This window comes from Bos indicus x Bos taurus, chromosome 14 (genome assembly GCF_003369695.1).
Source record: "Bos indicus x Bos taurus breed Angus x Brahman F1 hybrid chromosome 14, Bos_hybrid_MaternalHap_v2.0, whole genome shotgun sequence".
NCBI classification, from domain to species: Eukaryota; Metazoa; Chordata; class Mammalia; order Artiodactyla; family Bovidae; genus Bos; species Bos indicus x Bos taurus.
Window position 1 is genome coordinate 38,582,622 of NC_040089.1, and position 15,314 is coordinate 38,597,935.

The 15,314-nt window shown below is 40.2% G+C and overlaps 1 protein-coding gene across 1 annotated transcript in view; it reads left to right on the forward strand.

The window, feature by feature from the left end:
- The first annotated feature begins 264 nt into the window (after positions 1-264).
- Positions 265-15,314, forward strand: part of CRISPLD1 (cysteine rich secretory protein LCCL domain containing 1) — a 50,631-nt gene continuing 35,581 nt past the window's right edge. Inside the window, exons 1-2 of the mRNA XM_027561220.1 lie at positions 265-686; positions 1,620-1,939. Of these exons, the coding sequence (XP_027417021.1) occupies positions 1,682-1,939 (258 nt within the window). The 5' untranslated portion in view covers positions 265-686; positions 1,620-1,681. The remainder of the gene's footprint in view (positions 687-1,619; positions 1,940-15,314) is intronic.

Here is a 15,314-nt window from a genome sequence, read left to right on the forward strand (position 1 = left end):
TCCTCCTTGCACACGGCCTCTCACGGGGTCCAGACCTTCCACTCTCTGGTCCCTGAAGCCCAAGCTACCGCCACAAAGGCCAGGCGTCCTGACGGCGCTGGGCCGGAGGGCGGGGTGCGGGGATGGTGAAGCGGGTGGTGAGAAGCCGGGCGGCCGCTCCTCGCTCCCGCCGCGGGCACGCGTCCAGGGCTGGGCAGAGGTGGGGGTGGGCGAGCAGGGGCGCTCACGTCACGTGCGCGCGCGCGGGGACCGCAATAAATGCCCGGGCGCTCAGGGGAGCGGCGGAAGCGCTCTGCGCCTGGCTCTGCGCGCGGCGACTGCACAGAGCGGGAGCGCGGGGTCGCCTGCAGCCTTCACCGCCCAGACTGACCCGAGTCCCCGCCCCTCTCGCTCCTGCAGCTTCTGCTCCGAGACGCTCGGGCGCCCACCCTGCAGAGCTAACCAGGCCGCTGCCGTTCCACCCCAGCCTCGGGCTCCCAACTTCGCCGCGCTTTGCCCAGCTCCGGCTTTCAGGTCCGAGGGGAGCGGCCGAGGCCGAGGATAGCAATCCCACTGCAGGTAGCGCCGGAGGACGTGCGAGGCCCGGGTCCTCCCGCACCGGGCCGTCTGTGTGCAGGCTGCAGGCGGCTGGGGAGGCCGGCCGTCTGGTTCGGCTGATCCATCTTAGGGAACTTCACACTGGAGAGGTAAGTCGTCAAGCTCCCACCCTCTTCTACTTTTTTCTTCTTAAACTCAACTTAAAAAAAAAAAAAATCCAGTTGCAGAGAACGGTCGATCACGGAGGGGTGGGTGTGTACTCGGAAAGCAGCCACGATGGAGAACTCTGGGCGCTCCTGCTTCTCAGTGAGTTTGTGAGTTTCACCTCCTTTGGTTTGGGTGAACCGTGTGCGCCTGCGGCGTGTGGCCGGAGAGGCTCCGAAACCGCCCGTGGGCTGTTGTCTTCATCGGGTGCGGGCTACAGGTTAGGTACACGCTTTCTAGGAAATAATGAATTTTTCTTCTTGACCTGTGCCTGTATGCGAAGATACTTCCCCCAGTGACCTTAACTGTTCACTTGCATTAATTCACTGGTCCCTTTAGAAATCTCCATGGACATATGTATGCGTAAAATGTTGTACTTCTTTAAAGCATTCGCCCTCGATTTCATAATTTTGTTGACATTCTCAATGTTTGAACCAGAGATGGGGCACTGAGATAAAATAATACCTTGAAACAGAGAGAGAAACCTGGACCTCTGGATTGCCTGATAAAACATTCTAGGATAAAACATTCTAGAACCCTTTGCAGGCTGTGTGCCATAAATAGCCATTTAAAGATTTGTAATTCAGACATCGCTTTCAAGCTTTAACTCTTCTGGGTTGCTTTTGCCATGTTTTTGGCATCATGTACATTATCTTGGAAAATACAGTTTTCTGTTTTGTGGGAAAGGTGCACTGTGAAAAGTCCTCTGGAGTAAAAATGGATTGGAGAAAATTTATTTCAAAATTTATTCCGTTTGCTGGAATTAAGTAAACAAATCAAACTGGCTCCATCCCTTTGTGACTGTTGTATTATTTTTGTTGTTAGAAAATTTATGTGTGCCGGGATTTTCACCCTAATTGCACTACATGTCCTTATAGCCAAAAGGAGTGGAAGAGCCGGTGTTGGAGATTTTCCCGGGGAAATCCTGAGAGCATTCATTATGAAGTGTACCGTGCGGGAGTGGTTCAGGGTAACCACAGTGCTCCTCATGGCCCCAGCGATTCCAGCCATGGTGGTTCCTAATGCCACTTTATTGGAAAAACTTTTGGAAAAGTACATGGATGAGGATGGTGTGTGGTGGATAGCCAAGCAAAGAGGGAAAAGGGCCATCACAGACAATGACATGCAGAGTATCTTGGACCTTCATAATAAGTTGCGAAGTCAGGTATATCCTACAGCTTCTAATATGGAGTATATGGTAAGAACATTTTTCAAATGGTATGTACATAGAAATGTTTAATGATGCTTTTAGCTTCTGTGGTTAAAATCCATCCTGCTGGTATTTAATCTTTTACCATTTGTCTTGTATAAAACTTTTAAAAAAGATTTTCTTCAAGAGTATTTTCTTCTGCATATTCTTTTTTTTTTTCATTTTTTAAAGTTTTATTGGAGTGTAGTTGCATTACAATGTTGTTAGTTTGTGCTGAATAGCAAAGTGAATCAGTTATATATGTAGCTGTTCTTTTTTAGATTCCTTTCCCATATAGGTCATTACAGAGTATTGAGTCAAGTTCTCTGGTACCACCACTTTTTTTTTTTTTTATCCATCTTTGATTAAAATCCATCTTTGCAATTTTCCAATCTTGTTATTACACACAAGCAGTGGACTAGTCCTGTGTATTTGACTATGCCACAAGGATTGTAGGATCTTGGCTCCCTGACCAGGGATTAAACCTAGTCCCTGGACAGGAAAAGCATGGCGTTCTAACCACTGGACCACCAGGGAATTCCCAGGTCTTATGTATTCTTCTACATATTCTTTTATTAGTGTTCATTTCATTTTAATAGCTCTTTAAATTTCAGAGTAAAATAAATACCTTCAGATCTAATGTTCCAACTAAGTGCTTTAAATTCTGCTCTTAGGAGAAAGATTCCTGTCCCAAAAATGCTGAACAGTTGATGTATTTGCTTTTAAATGACTTAGTAGAAGAATTATTTCCTAATTCCTAACTGGTGGAATCTTATGAATGGTGGACCTGAAAAAAAATCAAGGATGAATAATTTGAAGACACTTTCCAGATGACTGATGTGTGTGTACACACACACACACACACGTATGTGTGTGTAGACAGATGACAGATAGATAGGTATAGGGTCTCCCAGGTGGTGCAGTGGTAAAGAATCCACCTGCTAATGTAGGAAACACAGAGTCGCAGGTTTGATCCCTGGGTCGGGAAGATCCCCTAGCTGAGGAAATGGTAACCCACCCCAGTATTCTTGCCTGGAAAATCCCATGGACAGAGGAGTCTGGTGGAGTTACAGCCTATGGGGTCACAAAGAGTCAGATGTGACTGGGCATGCACGCATGTTCATAAAGTATATATATATGTAGTTTCTAATGGGCCATTGTTTCTTAGAAGTGTGTAAATGACATGTTGTAAAGTATACATTTCTGTGGTTGCTTTATGTTAAGGAATACTTTGGCAATAACTTTTTACCCTCTGAATTTATTTGTGAACTTCGAAGTGTGAAAATACGTTTGGGTAAAGGATTCAATAAAAATACGTGATATCCTTAACCTTATATGAATTCTGGGAGTAAATTAGCAAGTTTGAGAAACAAAATTACTTTTTAAAGACTGTTAAATATTACTTTTTCAAGACTGTAACTCATTAATATTAGGATACTTCATACCCTAAATATATAGAAAAGTTTTCAAAAATCTTACTCCTTGCATGAATTAGGAATGCACTAGCAAAGACCGATGATCTTCATTGATGACAGCAAACTTAATGAACATTGATGCTAACATTTCTCCTTTGGACACATTACAGGGTCCCATTAATTTTAATATATTCTAGTTTTTCCTTTTTTTTTTTCACTTACATTAGTTTGGATAGGTATTCTCTATTTAGGTAACTTTGATGAAACATGGAAATTCTAAGTTCACATTATATATTACAAAATATTTCCTTATATTATTTTAACTTTTACTAGAAAAATATTTTAACCTAAAGAAAGTAGGTAGCATGCAAGAGAAGTCATCAGAGATAAGGAATCAGTCCCAGCCATCAGGCTGTAGTGGTTTAAATTCTGGCACTGATACCCACTTCTGGCTTCCCAAGTGGCTCTAGGAGAAAAGGACCCTCCCCCAAATGTAGAAGATATAAGAGATATGGGTTCAATCCCTGGGTCGGGAAGATCCCCTGGAGAAGGACATGACAACCCACTCCAATATTCTTGCCTGGAGAATCCCATGAACAGAGGAGCCTGGAGGGCTGTGGTCCATAGGGTTACACAGAGTCAGACGTGACTGAAGCGACTGAGCATGTACGCACGCACCCACTAGCTGTGTGACTTTGGGCAAATCATAAGTTGCCCTCTACTTTAGTTTCCTCATGTCTAACACGTGTGCTCACCTCAGAGGGGTGTTGTGAGGATTATGTAAGAAATGAGATGACCTGTGTAAAGTTTAGCTTATTATCAACCATACTGCAATTACAGGGTCCCTGTAAGTATTACTAAGACATAAAACCAATATTATATTTCCTTAATACCATTTAAATAGCTCATCTGAAATTTGTTTGCTCTTTTCAAAATTCTGTGCCATGCATGATATGACATCAGTAATGTCTCCCATTTTCTGACTATTTGAAAATGTTTGTTCAAAGTACAGAATTCTCTGACTTCTTCATCTGTGAGCTTTCAAACAGAAAGAGCCAGTTAATTATGGAGTTTTTCCAAGTAGGCCACCCTGTGCTTATTCCATGTTGATAGGTACTCATTGCATTTTATTCAAAATAAGGAAGAACTTGGGAGTTCAAATGTGCAAAAAGAAATCTGAGAATATTTGTGTGTGTGTTTTAAGTAATATGGAAATAATGAAAGAACAGTTCTGTGATTCGTTTTCTATGTCTGACTTCCAAAGAAAATAAGTGCCTATTGTATGATGTCTGGTCTAGAATGTTTATATGCGTTTCTTTTCAGTCACTGCTTTCGTTCTATCCTTGAAATGTAGATTCAGAAACCAGCCAAGGTTTATGTTGTGTTGCCCTTAGATACTATGAACACTAGAACTATGTCTTGGCTAATAACTGGGCTGCAGAGTTTATTTCCCGACGGTAACACAGGAACACATTTTCTAGAATACACATGGAAGGGGAAGTCTAAAAGAACGATACTGCTTTATTTGAAACACTGTTGAAACACTATATAAAATATAGTTGTTGAAACACTATATTTTATATAGTTATTACTATATATAAATATATAGTAATATATATAGTAAATATATAGTAATAACTATATATTTATGTATATGTAAGTACAGATGTTGATCGACCCATGGAAAGAAAATTGGTTCAAATAGTTGACTGAAGTGTATTTTTGAGGGAGAATGGATACATGTACATTATATGAATGAGTCCCTTCACTGTTCACCTGAGGCTATCACAGCATTGTTAATTGGCTATGAAGTGAAGTGAAGTGAAAGTCGCTCAGTCGTGTCCGGCTCTTTGCAACCCCATGGACTCTGCAGTTCTTCGAATTCTCCAGGCCAGAATACTTTAGCCTTTCCCTTCTCCAGGGGATCTTCCCAACCCAGGAATGGAACCCAGGTCTCCCACATTGCTGGTGGATTCTTTACCAACTGAGCTATCAGGGATATCCCAATAAAAAATAAAAAGATTAAAAAAAATTCTTTCAGGGGACTTCCCTGATGGTCCAGTGGCTAGGGCTTCATGCTTCCAATGCAGGAGGCCTGGGTTCAATCTCTGGTCAAGGAACTAGATCCCACATACCTCAATTAAAGATTCTACAAATAAATTTTTTTTTTCTTTTTTTTTTAAATTTTATTTTATTTTTAAACTTTACATAATTGTATCAGTTTTGCCAAATATCAAAATGAATCCGCCAAAGGGTCTTTTGATAAAATGAAAAGCTAAAGAGCCACTTCCTATAGAATCTGCAGTGCCATGTGATAAGTGCCACCGCTTTTGGCCACTTACACTCCCCTTCTCCAGGGTTCCATCCTGATGCAGGGATGGAACCCGGGTCTCCTGCATGGCAGGCAGAATCTTTACCATCTGAGCTATCACAGAAGTCCTATACTCTGTTATACTGCATTAAAAGTTTGAATAGCCAGTTACTTTATGTACATTTGGTGCTTATTTTAGTCTGTTTTTTTGTGTTTGAATACCGCAGCCAAGCCACATTCATGTTTATTAACATCATAACCCTGCCCCCACTCTAAGGCTCATTAATTAATAGGGTTAAAAATGACCTCCGGAAGGTCACATCTTCACTGGAAGAGCTTATAGGCTGATTGAGAAGAAAGAATAGACACATTTGAAAATTTTCAAGTACGCAGGGACACAAAATTCTTCGTTCACATGTATGATTGATGCCAGGGGATCACAGAATACTGGAATATTCCTACAGGAGAGTTAATCAATGGGGAAGATGACGTTTATGTTGTTTCTGGCAGATGGTCAGGACCACAAGCTGTGGCCAAGAGTGAAGGGCATGTCTCAGCTGGAAGAGGAACCAACATGCGGAATCTAAAAAGCAACGATACAGAGTAACTTATTTACAAAACAGAAACACACTCAGAGACTTAGAGAATGAACTTACTGGTTGCCAGTGGGGAAGGATGGTGGGGAGGGATACCTGGGGAGTTTGGGATCACATGTACACACTGCTATATTTAAAATGGATAACACACAAGGACCTACTGTACAGCACAAGGAACTCTGCTCAGTGTTATGTGGCAGCCTGGATGGGGGGGGAATTTGGGGGAGAATGGATACATGTATATGTCTGGCTGAGTCCCTCTGCTGTCCACTGAAACTATAACAACATTGTTAATTGGCTGTATTCTAATGAAGTTAAAAAAAAAAGGAATCAACAAAGTGGAGTGGCTGACTGTTTTTGTAGGAAACCAGAAGCAGAGTAGGTTGATGAAATCAAAGCCCTGTGGTAGAATCAGGGAGAGGAGAAATGCATTATTAATTCTAGAAACCAGTAACCTAAGCAGAGGGATTACCAGTGTTTAATTCAGGATACATTGAAAAACTGAAGCTTTTAGGTCATCAAATGAAGCTGTAACTGAAGAGGCAGTGGATATTTGAGGAGGAAACATTGCCTTTAGACCTGTGTTGTCTCCGCTGCTTGCTGGTATATGAAGTCTGACAACAACGATTTGGGGCATTGTTTTTGTCATTGGTAGACTTGGTATAGGGATACCAATTCTATACCAGCCCATGGCCTATATATTCCTATGTATGTAGATTTAGGAATATATAGCCCACGGGCTGCAGTGAGATAAGAGATTTGATCCTGTTGAGCATACTGCTATTTTTCTTCAAGCCTGTCCTTTTTGTGGGTATTAACCCCATCACTTGGTTCTTTTATTTTTATTTTTTTGGTTATTTCTTCATCATGTTGTTGTTGTTCAGTCGCTAAGTCGTGTCTTACTTTTGTGACCCTATGGACTGCAGCACGAGAGGCTTCCCTATCCCTCTCTATTTCCTGGAGTTTGCTGAAGTTCATGTCCATTAAGTCGGTGATGCTATCTAAGCATCTCATCCTCTGCCACCCTCCTCTCCTTTTGCTTTCAATCTTTTCCAGCATCAGGGTCTTTTCCGAGGGTCTTGCTCATCTCTTCAAACTTTCCTTTTGGCCCCCATGGTTTTACTTTTGGTCTTCTCCCTTCCTGGGGAATTTTATCTACTCATTTGACTTTAAATACCTTCTGTCTGTTGACGGCTCCGTGCTGACACTCCATCCGACAGTCTTCTTTGAGCATTGTTTTCATGTTTCCCACTGCCCACTGGGTCATCTCTTGAATCCTCAAGTAATATTGTAATATTGCTTCAAGTTTAAGATGTCTAAAAAGAAAATGAGCTGCTTTTGTTCCACTCTTGCCCATGGTCCTCCTTCCCTCCCTGGATTCTTTCTCAGGGAATGTCATCGACATCTGCTAAGTCCTGTCCAAACAAAAACAGATCATCAGGGACATCAGCTCTTGCCTTGCTTTCATTCCCTCTGTCCACTTCCATGTAATGTGTACACACAAATACAAATACACAGTTACTCGCCAGAGTCTTAGATTCTGTCTTAGAAATGTTTGAATCCATCTATTCTGTTTCATCCAAACCTGTGTTCTTTGTCTCCCCGAGACAGGCATCACAGCTTCCCCTGCAGAAGATTATACTATCTAGTCTTACTTTATTTCTACTTTAATCTACCTTCATCACTGCTACACAATCTGTCTTTTCCCTCAAACAAATCTCTGACGCTTACTCAACTGTCTAAAGCTCCTGTTAACTTCTGGCTGCTCACAAGTTAAAGCCCGTCTTGAAGAACTTACAAAAGGAGGCAGATCTAGTCCAATAAGCCTCATAGCCCTTATTGTTGTTGTTCAAATTCATGTCCATTGAGTTGGTGATGCCATCCAACCATCACATCCTCCATCTTCCCCTTCTCCTCCTGCCCTCATTCTTTCCGGGCATCAGGGTCTTTTCCAATGATTTGGCTCTTTGTGTCAGGTGGCCAAAGTATTGGAGCTTCAGCTTCAGCATCAGTCCTTCCAGTGAACATTCAGGGTTGATTTCCTTTAGGATGGACTAGTTTAATCTTCTTGCTGTCTAAGGGACCCTCAAGAGTCTTCTCCAGCACCACAGTTTGAAAGCTCAACTCCCTTGTATATAATTGAATCTGTGTTCATATTAAACTATACACTGTTCTTTCTTTTTTTTTTTTTATTTAAAATTCATTTGGCTGTGCTGGGTCTTTCTTGCTGTGCATGTGTTGTGCTTAATTGCTCAGTCATGTCCGACTCTGTGACCCTATGGACTGTAGCCCGCCAGGCTCCTCTGTCCATGGGATTCTCCAGGCAAGAATACTGGAGTGGGTTGCCATGCCCTCCTCCAGGGGATCTTCCCAACCCAGGGATTGAACCTGCATCTCTTACGTCTCCTGCATCAGCAGGTGGGTTCTTTACCACTAGCGCAACATGAGAAGCCAAAGTATTTTATTTAAGCCTGTTTATAGTATTGAAGTTTTGTTGCAATTAAATATATACATGTCCATTTTCCTTTCAAGACTGAATTTGCTGGAAGGATAAGGATGTACTTACTTTTATAACTGTGTGCCTGATGCATAGATGTACTCAGTAAATATTAATATTTGTTGATTGAATACTGTTGAATGTTTAGTAAATATGTGTTGAATAAAGCATGGATGGAAAATAGATAAAATTATATGAGATAAATATAAAGGACAAGAAAGAGGAATTAAAATAAAAAAAGTTCTATAAGTAGGATATCATCAACACCAGAGATAAGTTGGAAATATCAGAGATGAAGAATAAATCAAATAATTCAGAATTATTTTTTCTGTTTTTAAAAATATTCATGGTGTACTAAAAATTGTCCTATAATATAGAGCTGCTGATCAGTGGTAAAGATGTTCAGATGCTCTGGAATTTAAATAATAAATTAATGCATATTTATCTCTTGTAACAACTCTTTAATAAGTGTCTTAAAGTATAGATTGGCTAAAATCCAAAACAGCTCACTGTGATAGAAAGTGTATCTAAGTCTAGAATGTCCTTTAGCAACTTTAGGACATATTCCCTAAAAATTTTATATGTGTCATTTGCCTTTGTAAATGCTCGGTCGTGTCCGACTCTGCGACCCCCACGGACTATAGCCTGCCAAGCTCCTCTGTCCATGAGTATTCTCCAGCCAAGGATACTGGACTGGGTTGCTGTTTCCTTCTCCAGGGAATCTTGCTGACCCAAAGATCATGTCTCACAATGACAATTATACAAGCTATTCCCACTATTATAACTATTTCCGTGCCAGTCACAGAACAGTTGACAGATACTCTGCTGGGAGGGTTGATGGCTGTACCTGCTTGCTGTTACTTCACATATGATGAGACTAGGGACAGAAGTTTTGCACAGCATTTTTCCAAATGTAGAACAAAATACATCTAGCTACCTGTCCTTCCACTGGGCAACCAGAGGGTCCAAGCCAACAGCCAGTCATACTCACAGTCCATGGTACATGTTTTGATACAAACAATGGCTCAGTACCAGATTGTCACTTAAATCCTTTATACGGCCATGCTTAACACTGGAAATGAAGTGATTTTTCTTCTATGCAGATCTTTCTTCTGTACAGCAGATAACTGTAGAAACTGGTCAAGGGACAATGTAGCCCCCAACCCAGGGTGATGTTAGTCTGGGCTCTGCCCTATTTCTGACTAGCTGTAGCCCTGAGTCCAAGCCTGAAAAAAGTTAATTTTAGCTTGTGAGTTGCTCTCACAAAGCAACTATTATAAATGTACATTTTCTGACATTATCTGCCACCCAGTGACATATATCATTGTCACTGAATAAAATAATATATGGATATTGTATAAAAGATTGAAGGCAGGAGGAGAAGGGGAGGACAGAGGATAAGATGGTTGGATGGCATCACCGACTCGATGGACATGAGTTTGAGCAAGCTCTGGGAGTCAGTGATGGACAGGGAGGCCTGGCAGCTGCAGTCCATGGGGTCACAAAGAGTCAGACACAATCGAGAGACTGAAATGAACTGATACAATATACAGAATAAATTGATGGCCTCATAACTCGTTTACCCAGAGCTTAATGTTGACAAATTTCTTACCTTGCTAAAAGTGGCAGGAATTCACTGCAAGTAAGGTTTTATTTCAACTTTTGATTCCTAAAATGATTATTTTTTCTGTGTACTGGCACTTGCCTGGTAGTTTTCAAAGTTAAATATTTGCATCTTTTAAGGGTATGCAGTGTAATCTATATGCACTTAAAGGTTTATGAAATATCTTGACTCAAAGAATGTTAGTCTTATTTAAAGTTTTTAAAGTTTCTTTCTTCTTGATTTACAATAACATTTAATTTTCTTAAACAGTTTTTATTTTACTTCACTAATATTATTTAGATATAATAAAGCTTTTTTTTTGTTTTAGTTAATTTGTCTACAGAATTGAAAAGTTTTTAAAACCTTAATTTGGATACATAGCGTTTTTTTTTTTTGTTTTTTTTTTAGCATTGACATTTCAAATTAATGTAATTTTCTTTTTGAAAGTTGCACTTGTAGATGGCAATACCTGTAGGAAGAGAGTGACATTACAGCTCAGTTCTGTTGAATTTGTTAGCTACCCTGTAATTCTGGAAGATTAAAGATTCCTCATTAAATGAAAGCAGCAGATCTAGGATCTTAGAAAGGCAAGACATGAGAAGCAGTTTCATCAGAAGCATGCAATACCCAGAGCCAGAAAAGTGTCACAAAATTTTGAAATTGTTTATTGTTGTTTATTTCTTCATTTGACAAGTATTAGTTTACCAAATACCGGGCACTGTTGAGGGCCCAGCTGTTAATACAACAAACTTTCTAACTTGCCTAGAATAGGTGTAAAAACCCTAACTCTCCCAACCCAGCAAGTGGCCCGTGTGGCTGACATGAGTGTGAAAGTCATGTAGAAAATGAGGTCCCAGCTTTCACTGAGGAGAACAGATACAAGTTGTGTCTGACTCTTTGCAAGAATACTGGAGTGTGTTGCCATACCCTCCTCCAGGGCATCTTCCCAACCCAGGGATCGAACCCAGGTCTCCCGCCCTGCAGGCTGATTCTTTACCGTCTGAGCCACCGTAGAAGGAAGAGATAGTCACAGAGTGAGCCCACGACATACTTAACAGTGTAGAGTTAGGGAAGGAGAGGAGGAACATCAAATGGAGTTGAGAATTAGGGAAAAAAACAGGGAAGTAAGATGTCTTGAAGTCAAATGAAGAAAGGCAGAAAGGATGATCAACTCTGTTAAATGTTGCTTATAAAGATCAAGTAAAATGAGGACCCTTGAATTCTGAGATATGAAGGCTATACCGGAGGTCTCATAAAACAGTTTGGGTATCATCATAGTAGTCCAGGGATGGTTCAGGGAGGAATGGATGGGAGAAATGATCAAGCTTGTTTACCCACTCATTCATCAAACATGAACTATCTCCTCTGGGCCAGGTGATATCTGCAGCCTTAACTCTTTTCTAATCCAAAGTTTTCAGCTTAGTTTTAGAAGAGGTAAGTCAGTTTGGGAACATATCCCAAATTTATAATTATAGTCTGTAGGGAAATACAGTTTCTTTGCTTAATTGTTTCTTAGTTACCTTTACCGGCTGCCTTCATTAAAAGCAACATGGTCATTTATAATTATTTATAATCACAATTAAGAATGACATTTAGTTCAATAACATTCTTTGCTATTGTTTAGCTGTGTCCTCTCACATACTTATCTTGGGAATTTATACAACCAAGTAATTACACAGGATTTAAAACTTAAATTTTCATCTTTTTAATGATTTTTACTAATTGCATTTAAGTTTATAAAACTAGCATTTTATAGTTTTATATGTTGTCATGTATAATATATACATTGTTGTTGTTAAGTCACTGAGTTGTGTCTGACTCCTTTCGAGAACCCCGTGAACATAATACATGCATATGTTACATAGAATATTTAGTTCATTGGAAGAAAATGTGAAAATTCAAGTGGTAATGAATTGTCTGGTGAAGGTAAAACAGTAAGTATGTTTAAGTAACCCTTTCTTTATTTTCCTAAGTATCTGTTGCTGTCATAATTTTAAGAAGGTACAGAAAGGCATTTGTAATTGATTAAAACAATTTTTTATTCTAATTGATAAATTTGTGATTTACAAAGAATTGAATTCAACAAATACTGATTGAGCATTTTTGTACCAGGCACTGTTTTTGAAAAAAGTTCAACAAGTTAATGAAAATAAACAATGTGAGATGATGGAGCATGACAGACGTGGGGCCTTCCGAGGTGGCGCTAGCGGTAAAGAACCCACCTGCCAATGCAGGAGACATAAGAAGACATAGGTTCGATCCCTAGGTTGGGAAACTCCCCTAGAGGAGGCCGTGGCAACACACTCTAGTATTCTTGCCTGGAGAATCACATGGATAGAGGAGCCTGGCAGGCTACAGTCTGTAGGGTTGCATAGAATTGGACACGACTGAAGTGACTTAGCATGCATGCATGATAGAGGTGGAGCTAACATACTGAGTAGCTGGGGAAGACCTCTCTAAAATAATGACTTTTGAGCTGAGAGCTGAATTAGAATAATGAGTCAACTAAACAAAGCTATAGAAATCTAGGCAGCAGGAATATCAGGTAAAAGGTCTTTAAGTCAAAAATGAGGTGGGAGTCTTCAGGGACCACAAAGAAGGCTAGGACTGACCTTTGGTCTTATTTCCAGTTTTATATAATTACGCTGTGCCTTGGGGAATGGGTTGCAGGAGGATTCACAGTGAAAGCACAGAGAGATAGGTAGGAAGCCGTTGGTATATTCTAATGAGAGATAATGATAGCTGGGGCCAGGGTGACAGTGGTAAAGATGGAAGAGGTGGGTGGTTTCAGGTCTGTTTAAATAGCATTGCTGATGGGTTTTTGATAAATTTAATATGAAGGGTGAAAGATAAGGAGGACGACTTTTTTAAGATTTTTACTTAAGCATAAAACTGAAAGTGAAAGTTGCTCAGTCGTGTCCCGCTCTTTGTGACCCCATGGACTATATAGTCTCTAGGCCAGAATTCTGGAGTGAGTACCCTTTCCCTTCCTCCAGGGGATCTTCCCAACCCAGGGATGGAACCCAGGTCTCCTGCATTGCAGGCAGATTCTTTACCAGCTGAGCCACAAGGGAAGCCCAAGAATGCTGGAGTGGGCAGCCTATCCCTTCTCCACGGATCTTCCCAACCTGGAATCGAACCAGGGTCTCCTGCATTGCAGGTGGATTCTTTACCAACTGAGCTATCAGGGAAGCCCAATATGCTTATTTAAGCATATTGATAGATAATTGAAGCATTTACTGAGACAGGAAGAGAAACAAGAGAAGGTAAGGATGAAATCAGGGGTTTCCTTTAGACAAAGCTTATTTTGCATTGCCTTGTTGTCCTCAGCTGAGTTTAATGGTCAGTGGAGAAGTGGGACTTGAGATAAAAGTGTGGAAATAATGTATGGATGCTGTTAAGAACCATCTTAACTGACTGAATAAAACCATCCAAGATTTTTATGGATGAAGGTTGAATGCTTTAAATTGAGCCATGGCCCAGCAATATGTAGAGGTGGAGCAGAAAGGAGAAATAAGCAAAGAAAGCTGAGAACAATTTGAGAAATGGAATTAGCTAGCACTACATGGGTATATGGCAATGTTTTTGGTTTTGTTTTTTAAAGAGTGTGCTTGGAAGTTGATGGAAATGCACAACTTGTAAAAGCACTTGACATGGGAGGGAAAAAATATAACTGCAGAGTCAGTTTTTTTCTTCTGACAGGAAGGGCTGAGGCTGTAGGTATATTTGGTGTATTTAGTGGAAAAAGAGAAGTTTTATATGAATAATTCTGTTTTTCCCAATGAAGTATGGAGCAAGATTGTCAGCTGAGATTGAGAGGGCAGGAATGGAGTGGTGTGAGGATGGGATATTATGAAAAGGTATTTTGGGGGTTATTACATAAAGATCTCTGTGGAGTCAAATGCATGAGATGTTTTGAGGTACTTTGTATTCATTTATTTCACTATGCTTTAAGTTACAAAATCTGATAGGGAAGTTTACTACAGTATGTATTCCTATCATATGTAGTGGTCAAGTATTTCCAAAAAGCAGGAAGATTTAAAGTAATAATTTCTCTAGTTTGCCGTAGGTCACACCACTCTTTACAGCCATTTCATGTGGTATCACCTGCTCTTGGAGATGTGAATGAGATTCAAGTCATGTTAGCCAGGGTGGGAGAAGGGGGTTGATTTTAAAAGTGTTCAGATATTCTGTAATACAAATCAAGTACAGATACAGACCACGTAATGTGTTTGAGGTTCAAATTGCAGACTGGAGGTTAAATACAACTAATTGTATGGGAACTCCAAAAAATAAATTATGGGAATGACCCAGATATGTGACTTGGATTAGTGGGTTATTAAACTGGTGAGTTTAATATAAGAACCTAGAACTATAAGCCAATGAATCTTACTTTTTCTTTTCTCTTTTGCTTTTAACTGATTAACAGAATCAATAAAATGCAATTAAGTTAACTAAGTCAACTTTTTCTTGATAGCTTATTACGAAAAAGGCAACAGATTTTCTTTATTAGAAGCTCATCAACCACAAAGGCAAAATATGAACATGGACATTATTTAATAGGCTAAACAGGTTTTAAGTTTTAAGTGTTTAATCAAAGAAAATTTTCAATCACCAGAAAATAAAGGGTAGAAAAAATGTTTTTCATGAAAAAGCAGCTAGGTATGATTTGGGGAATAGAAATCAGGGTGCTTTAGTCCAGGGTCACTCAGGCTTTACTGTGCATATGAATTCCCTGGGAATCTTGTTAACATGCAGATTATGACTCAGGAGGTCTGGGTGGCCCCCAATATTCTGCATTCCTACCAAGCTCCCAGGTGATGTGGCAGCCACTGTGGCAGTCCCGCAGCCACTGGGAATGGAACTCTGAGTAGAAAGCTTGAGGCTGTCCAGAGGAAGTGAAGTCTAAAAAGAGACATTAAAAATTGACTCTAGGATCCAGATCCTTTTTCACCTCAACTC